Source organism: Calypte anna, chromosome 1 (assembly GCF_003957555.1).
Source record: "Calypte anna isolate BGI_N300 chromosome 1, bCalAnn1_v1.p, whole genome shotgun sequence".
NCBI classification, from domain to species: Eukaryota; Metazoa; Chordata; class Aves; order Apodiformes; family Trochilidae; genus Calypte; species Calypte anna.
The window spans coordinates 78,532,359-78,553,080 of NC_044244.1; the positions used below are offsets into that span (position 1 = coordinate 78,532,359).

The window sequence follows — 20,722 nt, forward strand, 5'->3', positions numbered from 1 at the left end:
TGTATGGATCCTTTTCAAGGAGCCACATCCGCCCTCTCGGCACTGTGCTGCACTTTTTTGGCTTCCTTCCCTAGAAACCAGGACTTAATATGAGCTTAGTTTCCAGTGCTGTGCAGGAGCTGTCAGCAGTTTGTTAGTTCAGAACTACAGCCACTAGCTTGGGAAGATGAAGGAGAGAGTGGAACAGCAGAAAGTATGAGTTTTTTTCATGTTTATATGGCCTTCTGCAGCAGAGGCTTCAGGACTGCCTCAGCCCAGACTTGCCTGTGGCAGCAGGAACTCACCTCAGAACAGATAACTGTAATACTAATGGAGCTGTGGGTTGGTCTCAGAGGTTAAGCAACCAAACAAGAGACTCTCTTTGCTGCCTCCCCAGAAACAACCTTCAAAGTTGCTGTGCAGCACCTGATTCCTTGCATCCATGGCAGAAGTATGCAATGGCACAATAATTTGTTGACTTTTTGCCCATGTCAGAGCAGCAGAGGGCCCAGAGGCTATTGTTAGAGAGATAATGAAACCAGAGAACCAGATCACATTACATCAGCAAGTTGCATCTCCACTGAGCAAAATTACCTCTTCATTAAGCATCAGTTATTGTACTTGGATAGCACTGAGCTTCCATTTATTCCCTTCAATATATTTGAACTAATTAGAAGTGCTTCTTTTAAAGCATATGCAGCCTCTTCCTTGTGGTTTTTTTATTTGTTACGTGGGAGGGAGAGACAGGATCAGACTGAATAGCCAGGTTCTGAAGTCCCAGGCAGCCATAAGGTCCATTCTTTTTCTTAGAAGCCAGCCCATACCTTCTTTTATCAAAAATTTCCTAAGCTTCAGGTATGCTGTGGCTGACCTACCTCTTTTTGTTCTCTGTGGTTCAGCTTCTGAAATTTTCATCCCCCATTCCTGGTAATGCTGAACTCCATTTCTGTTTACAGGCAAGAATGGGAAGGTGCCTGCTCAGCGACAGCGACCTGATCAAGACTTGACTGAGGAGGAGCTGGCTAGATACGTTCAGGAACTGCAGAAGCATCAGGTTAGCATGAGGCTGGGAAGGTGTGCTTGCACAGAGTCTCTCCTTGCTAGAGAGAATCCCTCTGCTTCTGTCACTTGGAGACTTCTGGTAGAAGGGAGAACACAGTAAAGGGGGATCCCTGTTGCCTATGGGGACAAATACAGGTGTGGGGCTTTGAGGTATAATCCAGTGTTGGCACTGCTTATGGATGGACCAAAGGGTTCAGGGTACTGCCAGCTCCTGTGTCAGTGCAGAGCTTTACTTCTGTGCTCTTTTTCTCTAGGAGACAGCTGAGAAGACCAAGAGAATGAGCACCAAGGAGATGTAAGGGGCCTCCACACTGGTGGAGCCCAGGAGGATGGGCCCAAGCTACCGCCCTGTCCTCCAGTATGCACAAGTGTCTGCTACAGTTGCCCAGTCACAGATATTTACATTGTATAGCGATGGGTTATTTGTTTTGTAATACACAGAGAATGGGGCCAGGAAAGGGGAGCAGAGCCCACCTGTTTAGGGAGCTTCATTGCTGGGGCTTAGGAAGGCTGGAAGGGACTTACAGCAGCCTCTGGGACCCTTTCCCAGAGCAGGCAGCTGCTCCCTCCAAGAGCTAAGAGGGATTTCTTGTTCCCCTGGATCTGGGGAAAGGAAGGGGGTCAGTGCTGGATAGAAAAGGGGGTCTTGAATTGATAAAATTGGCAGCACCAGCCTTGGCTGCAGCAATAGAGGCCCAGCAATTTTGTGGCTGAGCACATGTGCTGCAGGGCATCATTAGCCAATGACCTTGCCCTGCTTACCTTTCCCTTTGGTTTGAGCTCCTCAAAGCTGGGCAGCGTGTTGTGACACCTGGAAGTCGAGGTGCCATGCTGCTGGTATGAGTCCAGCACGTTCCTCCTTGCTTTCCACCAGACTGTGCCCAGCAGCTCCTCCAGTACATTGTGGGCTCTAACACAACATGGTTCCTTTTGACCTCATCTCACCCTTACTCTCCCTGCCCCCTCCTTAGAGGTGCTACCACGTTTTTTTCTTATCACATTCACATGCTGACTCCCCCTTTTGTTTTGGTTTTTTTTTATTACTTTGTTTCCTATGGTAGTAATTCAGCTTTTGTATGTTTTGTAGCTCTAGATCTTTCAAGAAAACCCAGCCTGTGGGTTTTTGTTGTTGACAGTGCTGTAATGCCCTTGCACAGTTTGTATCTCACTGCGCTCAGCCATCACAAACTCCAAGAGCAACTTGTAAGCCCTGCACTGCAGGGTATTTCTCAGCCAGTGATAACAGTATCCCCCATGGGAAGAAGAGACAGGGCTGGTTGTAAGTAGTTGCACCAGGCATGGACTTACACTGGAGGTCTCTAGCTCTTGCTCCTTTAGCTAGCAATAACCATGTCCTCAAAGTCTGTGCTCATGCTGCTCTAAATTGCCCAGAGGGAAGTGCCAAGTGGTCTAGAGACAGAGGAAACAGGCAGTCCCATTTTAAAATGCTTAACTATGTTGAAGTCTGGCCTGTTAGCCATCATCTTGGGCTTCCCATCTCCCTCTGGGGTGAGGCAGCAGCATTATTCCAGGTCTGGGTTTGGAGTCAGGGCTGGAAGCCTCGTTACTAATGCATTTCACAGTGTCTCTGATCAGACTGTCTTCAGCTGCCCTCACTATCCTTTTGTGGGTCATTTTCATCTGACCTGCTTCTCAGAGTGTTGATTGTAGATATAAATGAAATGCTGTTTTTTTGACAATCACTTCTGTAGCCTCAAGCCCAGCTGAGTTTATCTTGCAGTTGTCAAATGTAATTCATACACACCTTAACCTCCTTTTTCCACATTCTCTTCATGCCCCTGCTGTGCATTCCAAGCAGTTGCACATACCCTAAGTTGAGACGCTTGTGACTCCCACCTTTCTGTTTGTCAGCAGCTTCAGCAGTTATTGCCAGGTCCCTTGTGCTTACTCAAGTGAAACTCCATCTGCATCTGCAAAAACATGTTCTGCTTTAGTGAAGATCAGCAGGACTTTTGTCCCAACCTTCCCCTTTTTGCACAGTGCTTTCCTTGGAGGGGAAGAGTGAGTTGGCACCTAGCAAGTGTAGGCAAAGAAGAAAACTTGGTCCCTCCAATGGTCTCATTCATGAGCCACATTTGTTGAAGGCTGTCTGGTCTTTGAGCTGTTTTCCTGATGTGAGCTCAGCTGATGTCCATTGGCTTTGGCACAATGCCATGTTTCCAGTGAGACTCACACTCTTACCTGCCACATTTGGAGGTTTTAGCATAATAAATGCAGAAGAGGGCTGGTTCTTTTCCTGTGAGGGTCTGGTTTTTAGAAGCTGTCTCCTGTGAAGGTGAGGGAAATGAGTCTAGAGGAGCTGAGGGTTGTGTGGATAATGCTACACTGGAACAGAGTCATTGTCAGTGTTCTGGTGGCACTGGATGAACTGGTTGGTGGAATTAGGAGCACCCATTAGATATACCTTCACTCCTCCCCAACAGTATGAGTGAAACAGCTTCATGTGCTGGATCTAGAGTCACAGGAATACTGTTAATAAAAGTTTTGCTTTATTCTGACCCTGCTCTGAAAGGTAGTTTGTGCCTTCCAGCTCATGCCCTGCCAGTTTGGATCATTAAAGTGCCTTAGAGAAAATGTAACAGCTTGCCTTAAAGGCTTTCTTTCCCTGGGTGGCGATGATATCCAACTGTCCAGTCAGGAAAATCTCCACCTGGGAGTAACACAGCATGTGCAGGAAGGGGAGGCTAATCCATGACTGAAGGGCTCCTATAGACTGGGTTATGTGATACATTCTCTAGCTCCCTTTCTGTCCTCTGTGGACATGCAAGCTAAGAGGCTGGCTGCTGGAGGCGTCTGGAAAGGTGGGTGCTGGCAGTTGAGGTTTACAGAGCTTGCCCTGAAGGCAGAGGGATGGGCTGCTACCTCAGGCAAGGCCAGCTGAGCTCTCTGACAAGCCATACAACATATCCTGGGATAGCACAGGGCAGTGGGGTGGGAGTACGGTGACCATACCTCCATGGGAAGGACTGCAGCCTGTGGAGAGTTTTCCTCCTTGTGCCCTCACAGGGAAAATGCGACCGTAGAGAGTGATGCCAGCTGTAAGGGCTACAGTACCCTAAGGAGACTGAAACCTCTCAGCTGCCCACAGTGAGAAGGGCAACCTTTGGTGAGCAGTGCCCAGGCTGTGCCCTGCAGCAGGCTGGCTGGTTGCTGTTTTCTGCAGGGTGACTTGGCTGCTAGGGAAGGAGGTGCTGAGTTTCAGCTGTTGCCCTCTGGGACAATCACTGTACAGGCTGCAAAGGGCAGGGGAGGCTTTTTTTTTTCCCCAAAAAGCCAAATTAAAGCAACAAACAAACAAAGTCCCACTCTTCCCTCTATATTCCCTCCTGTATGTGTGTGAAATTTATCAGTATTCCGTAGATTTCTGTAGTGCACTTATTTTACTTGATTTTGTAATTTTTTTGAAGCAGGGGGGTTTGGATATTACTGCCAAATAAATAAAACAATTTTAAAAATAACATGTTTTGGTTTATTTCTCACAAGCTGTGTTCCTTGCTTTCTTCTTCCAGAAAAAAAAAATTAAAAAAGCAGCTGCCTTTGTGCACCTGTGTACGCAGATCTCAGTGCTGTTGACAAATATGAAACACAACTGTCTCTGTTTTATAGCTGGGGAAACTGAGGCACAGCAGGGAGAAGTGGAAAGTTACACTCACATGGCTGGCCAGCAGCAGAGGTGCAACTGGCAGCCAAGACTGTAGCCTTCCAGCCACACGTTCTTGAAGAGGAGATTGCTCCACAGTACTTTCAGTATTCTGTCTTCACTCCCCCAAAATATGGCTCCACCTGTGTCTTTGGGAAAGAAGAACCTAGCAGCTCTCCACATGTGATGTGATCAACAGAGCAATGTGCATAAGGATGATGCTGATGGAAAGGCAGAACATTGTAGAAGAGGAAGAATATAGAGGGACATGAGCAGTGAAGTGCAACCCCTCTGTCCTGTGTGGTGCTGGGGAGGCCTCAGCTGGAGTGCCTGCTGGTTTGGGCAGTGTCTTTCACAAAATGGATTAATTATGTGGAAAGATCCCAAAGGTAAGTAAAAACAGTAAATAAAGGCTTTGAAAATGCAAGTTAAAAGGACAGGCCAGAAACTATGCACAGTTAAGAAGGAAAGTTACTGATTTTTGACCTCAGGTGGAGACTGTTTCCAAGATGAACATGCTGAATTTGCTGTGGTGGATGGGGCACTAGCTTCCCACATGGCAGTGAAGGCAGACCTAGATGAGACATCAGAAAATGCTTATGAGTGTCAAGGTAGCAAAGAACTGGAAGGCATTTACTGATATTTCACAGGCTTCCTCCCTCAATGGATTTTAAGAACAGGCTTGAGTAACTGCTGTCAGGAATAGAGCGAGACCAGGCTGGTCCTACCCAAAGATGGGAGAACAGGCTGGTTACTCTCCTGAGGTCCCTTCTGGTTCTGAAACAATCTTGTGAAGACAGGGTTGAATGGGACATGTCCCCTTTGCTGATCAGAGAGGAAATAGTCTTAATGGTGTCCTACAACAGGAAGTTAATGTCTTAGCATTCACCTCCTCCGTAACTTAGCAGCTTCAACTACTGTGAGCACTTCTATACAAACAGAAGGCTGGGTTGTTGTAGTCAGTATGCTCTTTCCAAAGTTGTTTAAAAAAACTTGACATTGCTTCTTACATGTTACTTTTCACAACAAATGGCCTCTTTCATGTGTACCAGGGAGGCTGTCATTCCCTGTTCATTATTCACTGCCCAACTGTAAAGCAGGGATGCCTTATTACTTGTATTACATCTAGAATTTTAAGGACTGAACGTGTCAGCCACTAATTTAGCTAGATGGCACTATAAATACTTTGCCTTGTGCATCATACATACTCACTGAAGTGAAAGGATTTTGGTATGGGAGAGAGGAAGAGCAGGAAGACTGCTGGCCACCTTTAGCAGAGGCCTGGCAGAAACTCTGGCTTGTCTCATGGAGTTAAGCACATTTGAGTATTAATGAGGAGCTGCACTGTGTAGCCCTATGCACTTAATCACAATTCTTCAGCACTGTTAACATTGAGAAATGCGTTGTTTATGTGGTTGATCAAGGCTCTGAACTGCATTGGTAAGGTATTTATTAACTTTAATTCTGAAGACTGCAGCAAACTAATATAAGACTCAGTTCCTGAAAAGTCTGAACCAGCTCACAGGGATGCAGCTTTGGGAGAGCACAGGCTCAAAGCTTTGCAGGATATGACCAAAATCACAGTGACCTTACTGTTGTCTTCACATAAAACCTCACAAACTATCGTGATTCATGATAGATCTTTATATAGCATGATCTTTATAGAGTGGGCAAAATTGTTTTGCAAAGAAACAACTCTACTGGCACTGTGTGTGCTGTTATGCAGCTCTATCTGTAAGAAGCTGTCTCCTTTCTGACTGGGGCCTCTGTATGAATTTGGGAAAAGAGATGGGGAGGAAGGTCTGCTGGGGAAGTTACACAGCTCTGTAAAATTCATACTTCTGCACTGGCTGTAGAAGAGTCTGAGTTGAAGAATCAGTTAAAATCTAATTGCCTAGCTCTTTAATCCTAGGAGACCCTTCAGAACTCACACATCTCCTGGGCTCTTCACTGTGCTTAGATGTTTCAGGAACCATGAGCATGCACAAGGTGCAAGGAAACCCATTTTGCCCCTTGGGACACAAGCTGTGTTTGTCACCCAGATAGAGGGTAGACTCTGTTTCATAGTTCATAGGGGATCTAAGGCGCAATAACTGTGGACCTATGTCCTCAGTTACAAGAGCCCTGTTTTGAAAGGAGACTTCAGGAGAGACGTAACTGATGGCTGCAGGGACAGAGGCACTACCATGTAGTGAATGGGGCATTGTCATGGGAATCAGGAGGTACAGTTGAACCATCTCTCCCAGTAGCTAACAATTCTCTGATTCCCTGTGCCTGGTTTCTCCCTTCATGCCTTGCCTTATGTACTTAAACTGTGGATTTTGGGGCCGTGGCCTGTGCTGCATCAATGGACCCTTTTTCCATCCATAGCCTCTAGGTGCCGGAGCTGTGTAATCATCAACTTCAGCTTCCTAGGACAGATGGGAGCAAACCCTTGTACAAGCTTAAGGGAAAGGACCACCTCAGAGTGTTGCCACAACTTTAAAGCCATTTTAAGGAAGTTCAAAATTAAACATGGAATCCTTACAGGTTTCCTTTTTCTTTTTGCATCTGTCTGGTTGTGACTGTAGTCACTGGATTCAGAAGGAGATCCTTAGTGTGTGTAAGTGACATGAACGCACACTGATTCCCCTTCTGGCTCCATTGACCTCTAGGCGGGTGTGACAGCTCATGGAAGAGCTTGGCTTTCAGTTTTGCTTCTCAAGGCACAGTTTGGTACTGGCACACAAAGTGGTATCCACCTAGAGAAACCTGTGACTGTGGAAAGCATGGTGAACGAGCCCAACTTGACCTCCTCTCGTTTCCAATCAGAGTGGACAAGTCAGGGCTTTGAAGAAACAATCTCCTGAGATAATAGGGCCTAAAAATATGAGTCTTGGGGGCAGCATGGTAGAAAGACTTGTTCAGTGTAGTTTTTGCCCTTGCAAAGGATAGGCGTTTTGCTACTTGAGGGTTGAAGCCTGGGAATACTGTCAGGCACCTTCCTCTCTTATTCTGGGGACTTCTCACACCAAAATGAGTCAGCTCTGGGTTGTTCTTCCACAAGCTTTGGGGATGGGAATGCAGAAGAGCTTTGGCAGTAGTGTCATTTTCTGGTCTTGCCACATGGTGTCACCCACAGCCCATTCGCTGTTCAGCAGATGGCACTTCTGCTTTGATCTGGAGGTGGCACATCTCCAAGGACAGAGGGGCCTGTGAACTGCCATCAGGACTGGCTGGCTGGCTATTATTTCCAGTCTTCTCTCTGTGGTCTCCCTGTCAACCTAATTTCTCTCATCCTTGCTTTTCCTTTTGCTACACCTTCTCCTGTTACAGTTGTCTGCTACCAGTCAGACAGGGATGAGCTTCGTCGCCGTGTCATCCAGTGGCTGGAAGCTGAAATTATCCCAGATGGCTGGTTTTCCAAGGGGAGCAACTACAGCGAAGTACTGGACAAGTATTTCAAGGCAAGTAGAGCAGAGGTTTCCTCAGAGGCCAGAGAATATTTCTTGCCTTCTCACTGCAAAGCTGCCATGCCCCCACCCAAGAGGCTTCAGCATGTGATGGGCTCACAGAGAGGTCTATTACATCCTACAACATCAGAGCCACTGACATGGCTACCCGACAGCCCAGACCCAGAGCATCCCTTGGGATCTGACCTACCCGGGGCAGAAGAGGAGGGTAGGCCAAGTGTGCCTGTGACAGGGCGAGAAGGGCTGATTTTAGGGGTTGAAAGATAGCCAGAGGATAAAAGGTAGCTCAAAGTGCTGGACGTGAAGGTAGGAGCAGGAAGCCGGGGCAAGAGATGGGAATAGGGGACACTTGGGGGCTTCAAGGTGAATATTTGCATGCAAGGAGAACAGCTCAGTTGTGGATGAGAGCTGGCAGGTCCCTATTGTTCTTCAGAGAGAGTAGTCACCCTTGAGTATCAGGCCCTGCAATAATCCCTTTCCTCTTCCCTCCTCCGGGTTAAGTCCATCCCTCAGCCCACCCCCTTTTATACCCATCAGATCACATGGTTCTCCCATGCCTCTGCCACATGCACTGCTGCAGCCTTCCCCCTCATGCCCAGCTCCTGATAAAGACTTCAAAGCATTCAGGATGGAGCTGGAAGAGCAGGTGGGGAAAGAGGGATAGTGTTTAAAACATAAGCTGTTAGCACTGGGAGATTAACAGTGCCTGACAGGAATTAGAGCTGCAAGAAAATTTGCCATGGCAATGGCACCCCCTGGTGAGACAGAGGAGTTGGTCCCCTGGCTCCAGAGAGCATCTTTGCCTCTCTCCTCATTATTGCTGCTCCTTTTGTGGAATTGCCTTGGGCAGCCCTGCTGGTGCTTGCCAGCACCCAAAAGCTACAACATGCTGAAGAGGGGAGATGCATGGTCCCTCCCCAAGGCAATGTGCTGTCCCCCAGCTGCCTTTTCAGAGAGCTTCCCCAGGCCATGAACTTTGTTGAAATGCATGAGCCACCCACAGGCTTGCTCCATGGCTACCACACATGGCTCAGTACCCCCTGCCAGCCTCATGGCTCTCAGAGTGCTGGTGAAATCCCTTGGCCAAAGCTCAGAGGCAGACAGACTTGTGCTTCTTTATTGTCCCTCTTTTTCTAGAGTGCTGATCCCAGGCACAAGTGGTTGAAAGTTTCCATTACAAATCCATACCTTTTTTCAGAACAAAGGGAATGTTTCCTTCTCTGCCAAGTGGTAGTACACCATATCAAAAAGCCTTGAAGCTTTGAAATACTTTTAAAGCAGAATTCAGACCTTGGGTCAGCTTGAGAGACATACAAGCAAAGCAAATAAAATGGGTTCAAACACAGGCAAATTTGTTTCACCAGTGAGGCTTCTCTGTCACTGGAGGAGTTCTACTGTGCCCAGCACCAAGGCTTCACATGCCAGCTGGAGAAATGGCCTGATTCCTGCTCTTGCAGGTAATAAAGACAAAGATGGCATGAAACTTTTCCCTTTTCTCCTTGATAAGGAGATTTGTAGATGTGGCATTAACTCATTCCCTTCCTGGAAGCCTAACTTGTGTGGATATGGGTAGTGTATCACACAGGCCTTGACCTTGAAGGACTTTATTTCAAGAAGAGTGAGGCCAGTAGTGGAAAGCTGCTCAGCTTTGAAAGGTCTCTGGGGGAACACATAAATGCATACCACAGCATTTTAAGGCAAGAAAACTAGATTAACTGAGTCTCAGTCATTAAATGAACTGTAGCCACTTTCACAAGAAACAGCAGGACAAGAGGCTTCAAAGTCCAGTAGAAGTCAAAATATGTTAGCGGAACAATTATATAAAAGCCACAGTGCACAGAGTCGTTCTCCTAGCCCTGCAGGTTTCTCCTGAACCAAAACAGAGGTAATAACAGGCAGTGTGTCCTCCAGCATTTCTGGAAGAGCTGCACGAGGTGACACAGTGACCTGCCCCAAGTCACATCAAAAATTAGCCAGCAGCAGTCTGCAGAATTCATTTTCCCCTCCCTGCAATACAGCTGTCTCTGAGGGGGCCCAGCAGTTCCTGTCAGGTGCTCAGCACTGTAATATGACATCTCCAAACAGAAAGGCAAAATGCAATTTATTCTTTGGTAGCACAGCTAGGATTTCAGGGCTAAAAATTCCGCTCTTCAGGAGTCCTGTCAGGACCTTAAGAAGATGGTGGAGAGGCCTTGTGCTGTTACATTAAATTGTAACTTCTTTGGGATCAGCGGAAAATCGCTTCCTATGATTTTCCCTTTTGTCATTGTCACAGTCCAGGCACAGCTTTGGTTTTATGTGTATTGGAAAGCTGACACCTTGAATGCAACTGGTCTGCCTTAAGGCAGGAGGTATATAAAAAGACTAAGAGCTGGCAGGAACAAAGAGGAGAAGTGGGGTTAGAGCCATAAATCAAGCAGCAGGAGGTGAAGAAGAGGCAGTGTAGCTTACTGGTGAGAAAAAAGTGAAAATGGTGTCTCCCAGTTCTGATGATAGAATGGTTATTTTGCTGTTTCTCTCTGAGCCTCTGTTCTTTGTGCAAAACAGGGATGATGCCACCTGTTCCCCTAAAGCTTTAAAAACAATAATGACATATGGAAGAGAAAGAAGGAAGGGGTACCCTGAACTGATAAATGAGAACCTCTCACAAATTCCCATCTTTCCTGACAGAGCTTTGATGATGGCGATTCTCGCTTGGACTCCACTGAATTCCTGAAATTTGTGGAGCAGAATGAGACTGCTGTCAACATCACAACATACATGGACCAGGAGACCAACAAGCTGCTCAGGTGGGCAGAGCACAGGATGCCAGATGGGGGGAGGCCAGACGGGGCAGCTGTGGTAGAAGGGGGCATTAAAATCCACTCATGGAAAATATCATGTAGGGCTTGCACTAACAAAGATAACTGTGTATGAAGTGGCTTCTCACCACCATGGGGAGCAATCCCACTCCTTCTGTGCAGCCAGAAGGTGAGTTGCGTGTCAGAAAATCTGTTGTCTTTTATATTTTCTAATAAATTAACTTTGCGGTGGACTTCACTCAGCTTTCACCTGGTAGCTGGGTACAGTGCAAGAAAGACAGTAGGAAAACCCAGTTTATGGGCAGCCTGCAGTTGGAGCTGGTGCAAGCATTGCATGAAAATGTGGTCTGAGAGGTTTCCATTTTTCTGCATGCGTGCCACTATGTGTGAGTCAATGAGGAGAATGGACTGCTTGTGGTTAGGCCTTGCTTGCATCTGTACTCGTGTGGCAGCATGTAGATGTCAACAGGGTGCTAATCCTGCTGTTCTGAGTATCTCCTCTCTTCACTACCATTCATCAGTCAAGAAAGTATTTTGTGTCTGATTTTCTTTTGTCTATATGCAGTGAGGTTTCCTTAGAGAAGCCAGTTCTGCCAGGCATCTCAGAGCCTTCCTAGCTATTACTGGGTTTATTCATCTGAATTTTTAAGCTGGTAGAGCAGGGACCTGCCTGGTACAGCCCTTTGCAGATCACACCACTGTGTTTTATTTCAGGGGACTCTGTGTAGATGCCCTGATTGAACTATCAGATGAAAATGCCGACTGGAAACTCAGCTTCAATGAATTTCTCAAGTGCCTCAGCCCATCCTTCAACCCACCAGAGAAAAGTAGGAACCTCCTTACTTATGTTGGGCAACCAGAGGAGTCCTGGGAAGGGATGAAAGAGATCAGCTGTGAGCCAGACATAGGATGCTGTAACTTCACTCCCAGAAATAGTGTTTTTGTATTTCTACCTCCCACCCAACAGTACCCTTTGTCCCAGCGTTCTCAGAAGAACTGCTTTTTTCTGTCCCAGAGTTCCTGCAACTCTTCTGATGAAATAAATTCGGATTTTAGAAGCAAGGGCTTAGGTCAAATGGACATGGTATGCTTGGAAGAACAAGACGTATTTAACAGTGCAGAGATAAATCATGTGAAGAGTTTGTGTCCAGACAACTTAAGAAAATCAGACCAGACCAAAGTCTGCTATGCTCTGACATTCACCCAGGGACACACACATAACCCTCCCCCAATGGACATCTCAGAGTTCACTATTCTTCCAAATCCTGCTTAGTGCTACAGTTCACATGGAAGCAGCTTAGTTTTCTGCTGACCAGGTGTGCCTAGCCATTCATCTAATTGTCTCCTCAGGAAGTTCTGGTCCAAAGGTGCTAGATTTACATCCCACCATGGTGGGACCAAGGAGGAGCCAGAGGCCATGATTCTATGCTTCTTAGGAAGTATTAAGCTGAACCCTCTGTTGTCTGTTTCAGTGGGAAGCTGGGGATGCTGCACATTCCCTGGCAAATATCATCAGCTGGTTTTCACTTAATACCATATGGGCTCATGAGTTCTTTGGGGGCCTCAACTCAAACACAGCTGAGCTATGGGAAACTTTTTTTCCCTTTTCTTTTTTTTTTTTTTTTAATTATTCCTCAGGGCAACATCAAGTACACAAATAATTTCCCCAACTACTCTGCACCTGTAACAGGAGTTGTTTCAGAGTAATAAAAACTTTCACTTTGGTTATACTCTTCTATGTATAACAGATTAGGAAATTCAAACAAATCCAATATAGAGATTTCATTTTGAAATGAGAAATGCATTCTTTTGAGGAAGCAGAATGAAGTGTTTGACTTTCCCAAATTACTTTTTGGCTGGTTTCACAAACCAAATTCAGCATGAATGTTTTAGTCATTATGAAAGTTTCGTTGGTTTGGGGAAGGAAGGCCTCCTCCAAAACTGTGAACCTACCTCTTCTCCCTCAAAGCATCTCCAAAATTTGTTGCCTTTAGCCTGCTTGCGTTCTCAAAGCCACTGCCCTTATTTTGTGCCTCTCCAGAGTGTGCCCTGGAAGATGAAAGCTACGAGGATGGAGCAGAGACCCAGGTGGAATGCAACCGCTGTGTCTGTGCCTGTGGGAACTGGGTGTGCACCGCAATGACGTGTGAGGGTCCGTAATGCCCTGCAGACAATTATTGTATTTGGGTTTGTACAAAAGGGGATTGCCCCAGAGAGGAGCTAGTAAACTCCACTTAGTAATGTCAAGAAAGCATTTTAGCTTCCTGCTATGCAAGCTGTAGAAGTAAGAGAAAATGAAGGTGAGGGAGATGAAGGGAGTTCATCCTGTGTTCATAGTAACACAGGATTTTTGGTCTGCCTGTTATTCCTTTGGAAGGTCCCTTTTAAACTTTTGCAGCCGTGTTACAGTTGAGGGAAGTCATGGTGGGGTTGTGAACAACAGCTCTGTTTTGCCTTCTCACCAGCAGTCCAGGGCCAGTGGAAAGCCAGCTTTCCCCTGTCTTGGGAAATGTATGGATCCTTTTCAAGGAGCCACATCCGCCCTCTCGGCACTGTGCTGCACTTTTTTGGCTTCCTTCCCTAGAAACCAGGACTTAATATGAGCTTAGTTTCCAGTGCTGTGCAGGAGCTGTCAGCAGTTTGTTAGTTCAGAACTACAGCCACTAGCTTGGGAAGATGAAGGAGAGAGTGGAACAGCAGAAAGTATGAGTTTTTTTCATGTTTATATGGCCTTCTGCAGCAGAGGCTTCAGGACTGCCTCAGCCCAGACTTGCCTGTGGCAGCAGGAACTCACCTCAGAACAGATAACTGTAATACTAATGGAGCTGTGGGTTGGTCTCAGAGGTTAAGCAACCAAACAAGAGACTCTCTTTGCTGCCTCCCCAGAAACAACCTTCAAAGTTGCTGTGCAGCACCTGATTCCTTGCATCCATGGCAGAAGTATGCAATGGCACAATAATTTGTTGACTTTTTGCCCATGTCAGAGCAGCAGAGGGCCCAGAGGCTATTGTTAGAGAGATAATGAAACCAGAGAACCAGATCACATTACATCAGCAAGTTGCATCTCCACTGAGCAAAATTACCTCTTCATTAAGCATCAGTTATTGTACTTGGATAGCACTGAGCTTCCATTTATTCCCTTCAATATATTTGAACTAATTAGAAGTGCTTCTTTTAAAGCATATGCAGCCTCTTCCTTGTGGTTTTTTTATTTGTTACGTGGGAGGGAGAGACAGGATCAGACTGAATAGCCAGGTTCTGAAGTCCCAGGCAGCCATAAGGTCCATTCTTTTTCTTAGAAGCCAGCCCATACCTTCTTTTATCAAAAATTTCCTAAGCTTCAGGTATGCTGTGGCTGACCTACCTCTTTTTGTTCTCTGTGGTTCAGCTTCTGAAATTTTCATCCCCCATTCCTGGTAATGCTGAACTCCATTTCTGTTTACAGGCAAGAATGGGAAGGTGCCTGCTCAGCGACAGCGACCTGATCAAGACTTGACTGAGGAGGAGCTGGCTAGATACGTTCAGGAACTGCAGAAGCATCAGGTTAGCATGAGGCTGGGAAGGTGTGCTTGCACAGAGTCTCTCCTTGCTAGAGAGAATCCCTCTGCTTCTGTCACTTGGAGACTTCTGGTAGAAGGGAGAACACAGTAAAGGGGGATCCCTGTTGCCTATGGGGACAAATACAGGTGTGGGGCTTTGAGGTATAATCCAGTGTTGGCACTGCTTATGGATGGACCAAAGGGTTCAGGGTACTGCCAGCTCCTGTGTCAGTGCAGAGCTTTACTTCTGTGCTCTTTTTCTCTAGGAGACAGCTGAGAAGACCAAGAGAATGAGCACCAAGGAGATGTAAGGGGCCTCCACACTGGTGGAGCCCAGGAGGATGGGCCCAAGCTACCGCCCTGTCCTCCAGTATGCACAAGTGTCTGCTACAGTTGCCCAGTCACAGATATTTACATTGTATAGCGATGGGTTATTTGTTTTGTAATACACAGAGAATGGGGCCAGGAAAGGGGAGCAGAGCCCACCTGTTTAGGGAGCTTCATTGCTGGGGCTTAGGAAGGCTGGAAGGGACTTACAGCAGCCTCTGGGACCCTTTCCCAGAGCAGGCAGCTGCTCCCTCCAAGAGCTAAGAGGGATTTCTTGTTCCCCTGGATCTGGGGAAAGGAAGGGGGTCAGTGCTGGATAGAAAAGGGGGTCTTGAATTGATAAAATTGGCAGCACCAGCCTTGGCTGCAGCAATAGAGGCCCAGCAATTTTGTGGCTGAGCACATGTGCTGCAGGGCATCATTAGCCAATGACCTTGCCCTGCTTACCTTTCCCTTTGGTTTGAGCTCCTCAAAGCTGGGCAGCGTGTTGTGACACCTGGAAGTCGAGGTGCCATGCTGCTGGTATGAGTCCAGCACGTTCCTCCTTGCTTTCCACCAGACTGTGCCCAGCAGCTCCTCCAGTACATTGTGGGCTCTAACACAACATGGTTCCTTTTGACCTCATCTCACCCTTACTCTCCCTGCCCCCTCCTTAGAGGTGCTACCACGTTTTTTTCTTATCACATTCACATGCTGACTCCCCCTTTTGTTTTGGTTTTTTTTTATTACTTTGTTTCCTATGGTAGTAATTCAGCTTTTGTATGTTTTGTAGCTCTAGATCTTTCAAGAAAACCCAGCCTGTGGGTTTTTGTTGTTGACAGTGCTGTAATGCCCTTGCACAGTTTGTATCTCACTGCGCTCAGCCATCACAAACTCCAAGAGCAACTTGTAAGCCCTGCACTGCAGGGTATTTCTCAGCCAGTGATAACAGTATCCCCCATGGGAAGAAGAGACAGGGCTGGTTGTAAGTAGTTGCACCAGGCATGGACTTACACTGGAGGTCTCTAGCTCTTGCTCCTTTAGCTAGCAATAACCATGTCCTCAAAGTCTGTGCTCATGCTGCTCTAAATTGCCCAGAGGGAAGTGCCAAGTGGTCTAGAGACAGAGGAAACAGGCAGTCCCATTTTAAAATGCTTAACTATGTTGAAGTCTGGCCTGTTAGCCATCATCTTGGGCTTCCCATCTCCCTCTGGGGTGAGGCAGCAGCATTATTCCAGGTCTGGGTTTGGAGTCAGGGCTGGAAGCCTCGTTACTAATGCATTTCACAGTGTCTCTGATCAGACTGTCTTCAGCTGCCCTCACTATCCTTTTGTGGGTCATTTTCATCTGACCTGCTTCTCAGAGTGTTGATTGTAGATATAAATGAAATGCTGTTTTTTTGACAATCACTTCTGTAGCCTCAAGCCCAGCTGAGTTTATCTTGCAGTTGTCAAATGTAATTCATACACACCTTAACCTCCTTTTTCCACATTCTCTTCATGCCCCTGCTGTGCATTCCAAGCAGTTGCACATACCCTAAGTTGAGACGCTTGTGACTCCCACCTTTCTGTTTGTCAGCAGCTTCAGCAGTTATTGCCAGGTCCCTTGTGCTTACTCAAGTGAAACTCCATCTGCATCTGCAAAAACATGTTCTGCTTTAGTGAAGATCAGCAGGACTTTTGTCCCAACCTTCCCCTTTTTGCACAGTGCTTTCCTTGGAGGGGAAGAGTGAGTTGGCACCTAGCAAGTGTAGGCAAAGAAGAAAACTTGGTCCCTCCAATGGTCTCATTCATGAGCCACATTTGTTGAAGGCTGTCTGGTCTTTGAGCTGTTTTCCTGATGTGAGCTCAGCTGATGTCCATTGGCTTTGGCACAATGCCATGTTTCCAGTGAGACTCACACTCTTACCTGCCACATTTGGAGGTTTTAGCATAATAAATGCAGAAGAGGGCTGGTTCTTTTCCTGTGAGGGTCTGGTTTTTAGAAGCTGTCTCCTGTGAAGGTGAGGGAAATGAGTCTAGAGGAGCTGAGGGTTGTGTGGATAATGCTACACTGGAACAGAGTCATTGTCAGTGTTCTGGTGGCACTGGATGAACTGGTTGGTGGAATTAGGAGCACCCATTAGATATACCTTCACTCCTCCCCAACAGTATGAGTGAAACAGCTTCATGTGCTGGATCTAGAGTCACAGGAATACTGTTAATAAAAGTTTTGCTTTATTCTGACCCTGCTCTGAAAGGTAGTTTGTGCCTTCCAGCTCATGCCCTGCCAGTTTGGATCATTAAAGTGCCTTAGAGAAAATGTAACAGCTTGCCTTAAAGGCTTTCTTTCCCTGGGTGGCGATGATATCCAACTGTCCAGTCAGGAAAATCTCCACCTGGGAGTAACACAGCATGTGCAGGAAGGGGAGGCTAATCCATGACTGAAGGGCTCCTATAGACTGGGTTATGTGATACATTCTCTAGCTCCCTTTCTGTCCTCTGTGGACATGCAAGCTAAGAGGCTGGCTGCTGGAGGCGTCTGGAAAGGTGGGTGCTGGCAGTTGAGGTTTACAGAGCTTGCCCTGAAGGCAGAGGGATGGGCTGCTACCTCAGGCAAGGCCAGCTGAGCTCTCTGACAAGCCATACAACATATCCTGGGATAGCACAGGGCAGTGGGGTGGGAGTACGGTGACCATACCTCCATGGGAAGGACTGCAGCCTGTGGAGAGTTTTCCTCCTTGTGCCCTCACAGGGAAAATGCGACCGTAGAGAGTGATGCCAGCTGTAAGGGCTACAGTACCCTAAGGAGACTGAAACCTCTCAGCTGCCCACAGTGAGAAGGGCAACCTTTGGTGAGCAGTGCCCAGGCTGTGCCCTGCAGCAGGCTGGCTGGTTGCTGTTTTCTGCAGGGTGACTTGGCTGCTAGGGAAGGAGGTGCTGAGTTTCAGCTGTTGCCCTCTGGGACAATCACTGTACAGGCTGCAAAGGGCAGGGGAGGCTTTTTTTTTTCCCCAAAAAGCCAAATTAAAGCAACAAACAAACAAAGTCCCACTCTTCCCTCTATATTCCCTCCTGTATGTGTGTGAAATTTATCAGTATTCCGTAGATTTCTGTAGTGCACTTATTTTACTTGATTTTGTAATTTTTTTGAAGCAGGGGGGTTTGGATATTACTGCCAAATAAATAAAACAATTTTAAAAATAACATGTTTTGGTTTATTTCTCACAAGCTGTGTTCCTTGCTTTCTTCTTCCAGAAAAAAAAAATTAAAAAAGCAGCTGCCTTTGTGCACCTGTGTACGCAGATCTCAGTGCTGTTGACAAATATGAAACACAACTGTCTCTGTTTTATAGCTGGGGAAACTGAGGCACAGCAGGGAGAAGTGGAAAGTTACACTCACATGGCTGGCCAGCAGCAGAGGTGCAACTGGCAGCCAAGACTGTAGCCTTCCAGCCACACGTTCTTGAAGAGGAGATTGCTCCACAGTACTTTCAGTATTCTGTCTTCACTCCCCCAAAATATGGCTCCACCTGTGTCTTTGGGAAAGAAGAACCTAGCAGCTCTCCACATGTGATGTGATCAACAGAGCAATGTGCATAAGGATGATGCTGATGGAAAGGCAGAACATTGTAGAAGAGGAAGAATATAGAGGGACATGAGCAGTGAAGTGCAACCCCTCTGTCCTGTGTGGTGCTGGGGAGGCCTCAGCTGGAGTGCCTGCTGGTTTGGGCAGTGTCTTTCACAAAATGGATTAATTATGTGGAAAGATCCCAAAGGTAAGTAAAAACAGTAAATAAAGGCTTTGAAAATGCAAGTTAAAAGGACAGGCCAGAAACTATGCACAGTTAAGAAGGAAAGTTACTGATTTTTGACCTCAGGTGGAGACTGTTTCCAAGATGAACATGCTGAATTTGCTGTGGTGGATGGGGCACTAGCTTCCCACATGGCAGTGAAGGCAGACCTAGATGAGACATCAGAAAATGCTTATGAGTGTCAAGGTAGCAAAGAACTGGAAGGCATTTACTGATATTTCACAGGCTTCCTCCCTCAATGGATTTTAAGAACAGGCTTGAGTAACTGCTGTCAGGAATAGAGCGAGACCAGGCTGGTCCTACCCAAAGATGGGAGAACAGGCTGGTTACTCTCCTGAGGTCCCTTCTGGTTCTGAAACAATCTTGTGAAGACAGGGTTGAATGGGACATGTCCCCTTTGCTGATCAGAGAGGAAATAGTCTTAATGGTGTCCTACAACAGGAAGTTAATGTCTTAGCATTCACCTCCTCCGTAACTTAGCAGCTTCAACTACTGTGAGCACTTCTATACAAACAGAAGGCTGGGTTGTTGTAGTCAGTATGCTCTTTCCAAAGTTGTTTAAAAAAACTTGACATTGCTTCTTACATGTTACTTTTCACAACAAATGGCCTCTTTCATGTGTACCAGGGAGGCTGTCATTCCCTGTTCATTATTCACTGCCCAACTGTAAAGCAGGGATGCCTTATTACTTGTATTACATCTAGAATTTTAAGGACTGAACGTGTCAGCCACTAATTTAGCTAGATGGCACTATAAATACTTTGCCTTGTGCATCATACATACTCACTGAAGTGAAAGGATTTTGGTATGGGAGAGAGGAAGAGCAGGAAGACTGCTGGCCACCTTTAGCAGAGGCCTGGCAGAAACTCTGGCTTGTCTCATGGAGTTAAGCACATTTGAGTATTAATGAGGAGCTGCACTGTGTAGCCCTATGCACTTAATCACAATTCTTCAGCACTGTTAACATTGAGAAATGCGTTGTTTATGTGGTTGATCAAGGCTCTGAACTGCATTGGTAAGGTATTTATTAACTTTAATTCTGAAGACTGCAGCAAACTAATATAAGACTCAGTTCCTGAAAAGTCTGAACCAGCTCACAGGGATGCAGCTTTGGGAGAGCACAGGCTCAAAGCTTTGCAGGATATGACCAAAATCACAGTGACCTTACTGTTGTCTTCACATAAAACCTCACAAACTATCGTGATTCATGATAGATCTTTATATAGCATGATCTTTATAGAGTGGGCAAAATTGTTTTGCAAAGAAACAACTCTACTGGCACTGTGTGTGCTGTTATGCAGCTCTATCTGGGGTCACATCAGGTTGCATCTGTGAACCCACAGAGACATAAAACAAAGTCCAACATAAGGTGACTTCTTCATTTCCACCCACTTACAGCACACCCTTTCTTGAAGTCTGTGCACAGCCCTGACACCTCCTTGCTCCTGAACAGGAGCTTCCACTTCAAAATATTTGTAATGGTAAAATCCAGAGTTCATAGAAGTGCCAACAAACAGGCAAGTGAACCATGGATTTCATCCGCAGTATTCTGGACACCTTTGAATTCAGCATCTTTATTGCTTCATGCGTTGTTTTTAACTTGGCTGGTACAAGCCAACCATGCTTTGCATTTCTTTCACTCCAAGATGACAGAAACTTTTGTGTACATGAAGTATTTTACGTGGGTGGAAGATTGCCACTCACTTCTTTTTGGTTCCTCTGTACATCACAAGGAAGCGTGTGTCTGAAGCCCAGACTGTCAGGGCAAAAGTTCCTTTGGGCTGTGAATCTCCTTATTGTCATCACGCATTGATGCTGCTTCTTCCAGAGGGTGATAACCGATTACATTGCTGTTAACCTGTGTCCAAAGGGTGATGAACTGAAAACACGAATCTCGAGTTGCCTGTTCATACAGGGTACAATCAGTATCATCTCCCTATCATTCTGGCCTCTTCGCCTGACAGATTTAGACCAATGCCCTAGCTCAATATTAAAGCTGCCTTTTCACATCTGGCCAGGGAGCTGCTACTTCAGGGCAGGCACCTCTGTTTTGGCACTTCACCAGCAGCTGGTCTGCAAAGACCAAAGAAAGCAGACAAGCCCTGGCCAAAACTCCAGCTGGTGGCAAGG

The 20,722-nt window shown here is 46.4% G+C and overlaps 2 protein-coding genes across 2 annotated transcripts in view; both read left to right on the forward strand.

The window, feature by feature from the left end:
• Positions 1-4,340, forward strand: part of FSTL1 (follistatin like 1) — a 54,609-nt gene extending 50,269 nt beyond the window's left edge. Inside the window, exons 10-11 of the mRNA XM_030462281.1 lie at positions 936-1,033; positions 1,296-4,340. Of these exons, the coding sequence (XP_030318141.1) occupies positions 936-1,033; positions 1,296-1,340 (143 nt within the window). The 3' untranslated portion in view covers positions 1,341-4,340. The remainder of the gene's footprint in view (positions 1-935; positions 1,034-1,295) is intronic.
• Positions 3,824-17,805, forward strand: LOC103538004 (follistatin-related protein 1). Its single transcript, XM_030450282.1, has 8 exons — positions 3,824-3,863; positions 5,194-5,313; positions 7,868-8,148; positions 10,825-10,943; positions 11,670-11,782; positions 12,997-13,107; positions 14,401-14,498; positions 14,761-17,805. The coding sequence occupies exons 1-8, from the start codon at positions 3,824-3,826 to the stop codon at positions 14,803-14,805; spliced, it is 927 nt and encodes a 308-aa protein (XP_030306142.1). The 3' UTR covers positions 14,806-17,805.
• The last annotated feature ends 2,917 nt before the right edge of the window (positions 17,806-20,722 follow it).

Coding starts and splice junctions, on each gene's coding strand:
- LOC103538004 (XM_030450282.1), top strand. CDS start 3,824: ATGCAAGCTAAGAGGCTGGCTGCTGGAGGCGTCTGGAAAG. Junction 5,314..7,867: donor AAATGCTTATGAGTGTCAAG/GTAGCAAAGAAC, acceptor TTTGATCTGGAG/GTGGCACATCTCCAAGGACA. Junction 11,783..12,996: donor CTTCAACCCACCAGAGAAAA/GTAGGAACCTCC, acceptor GTGCCTCTCCAG/AGTGTGCCCTGGAAGATGAA.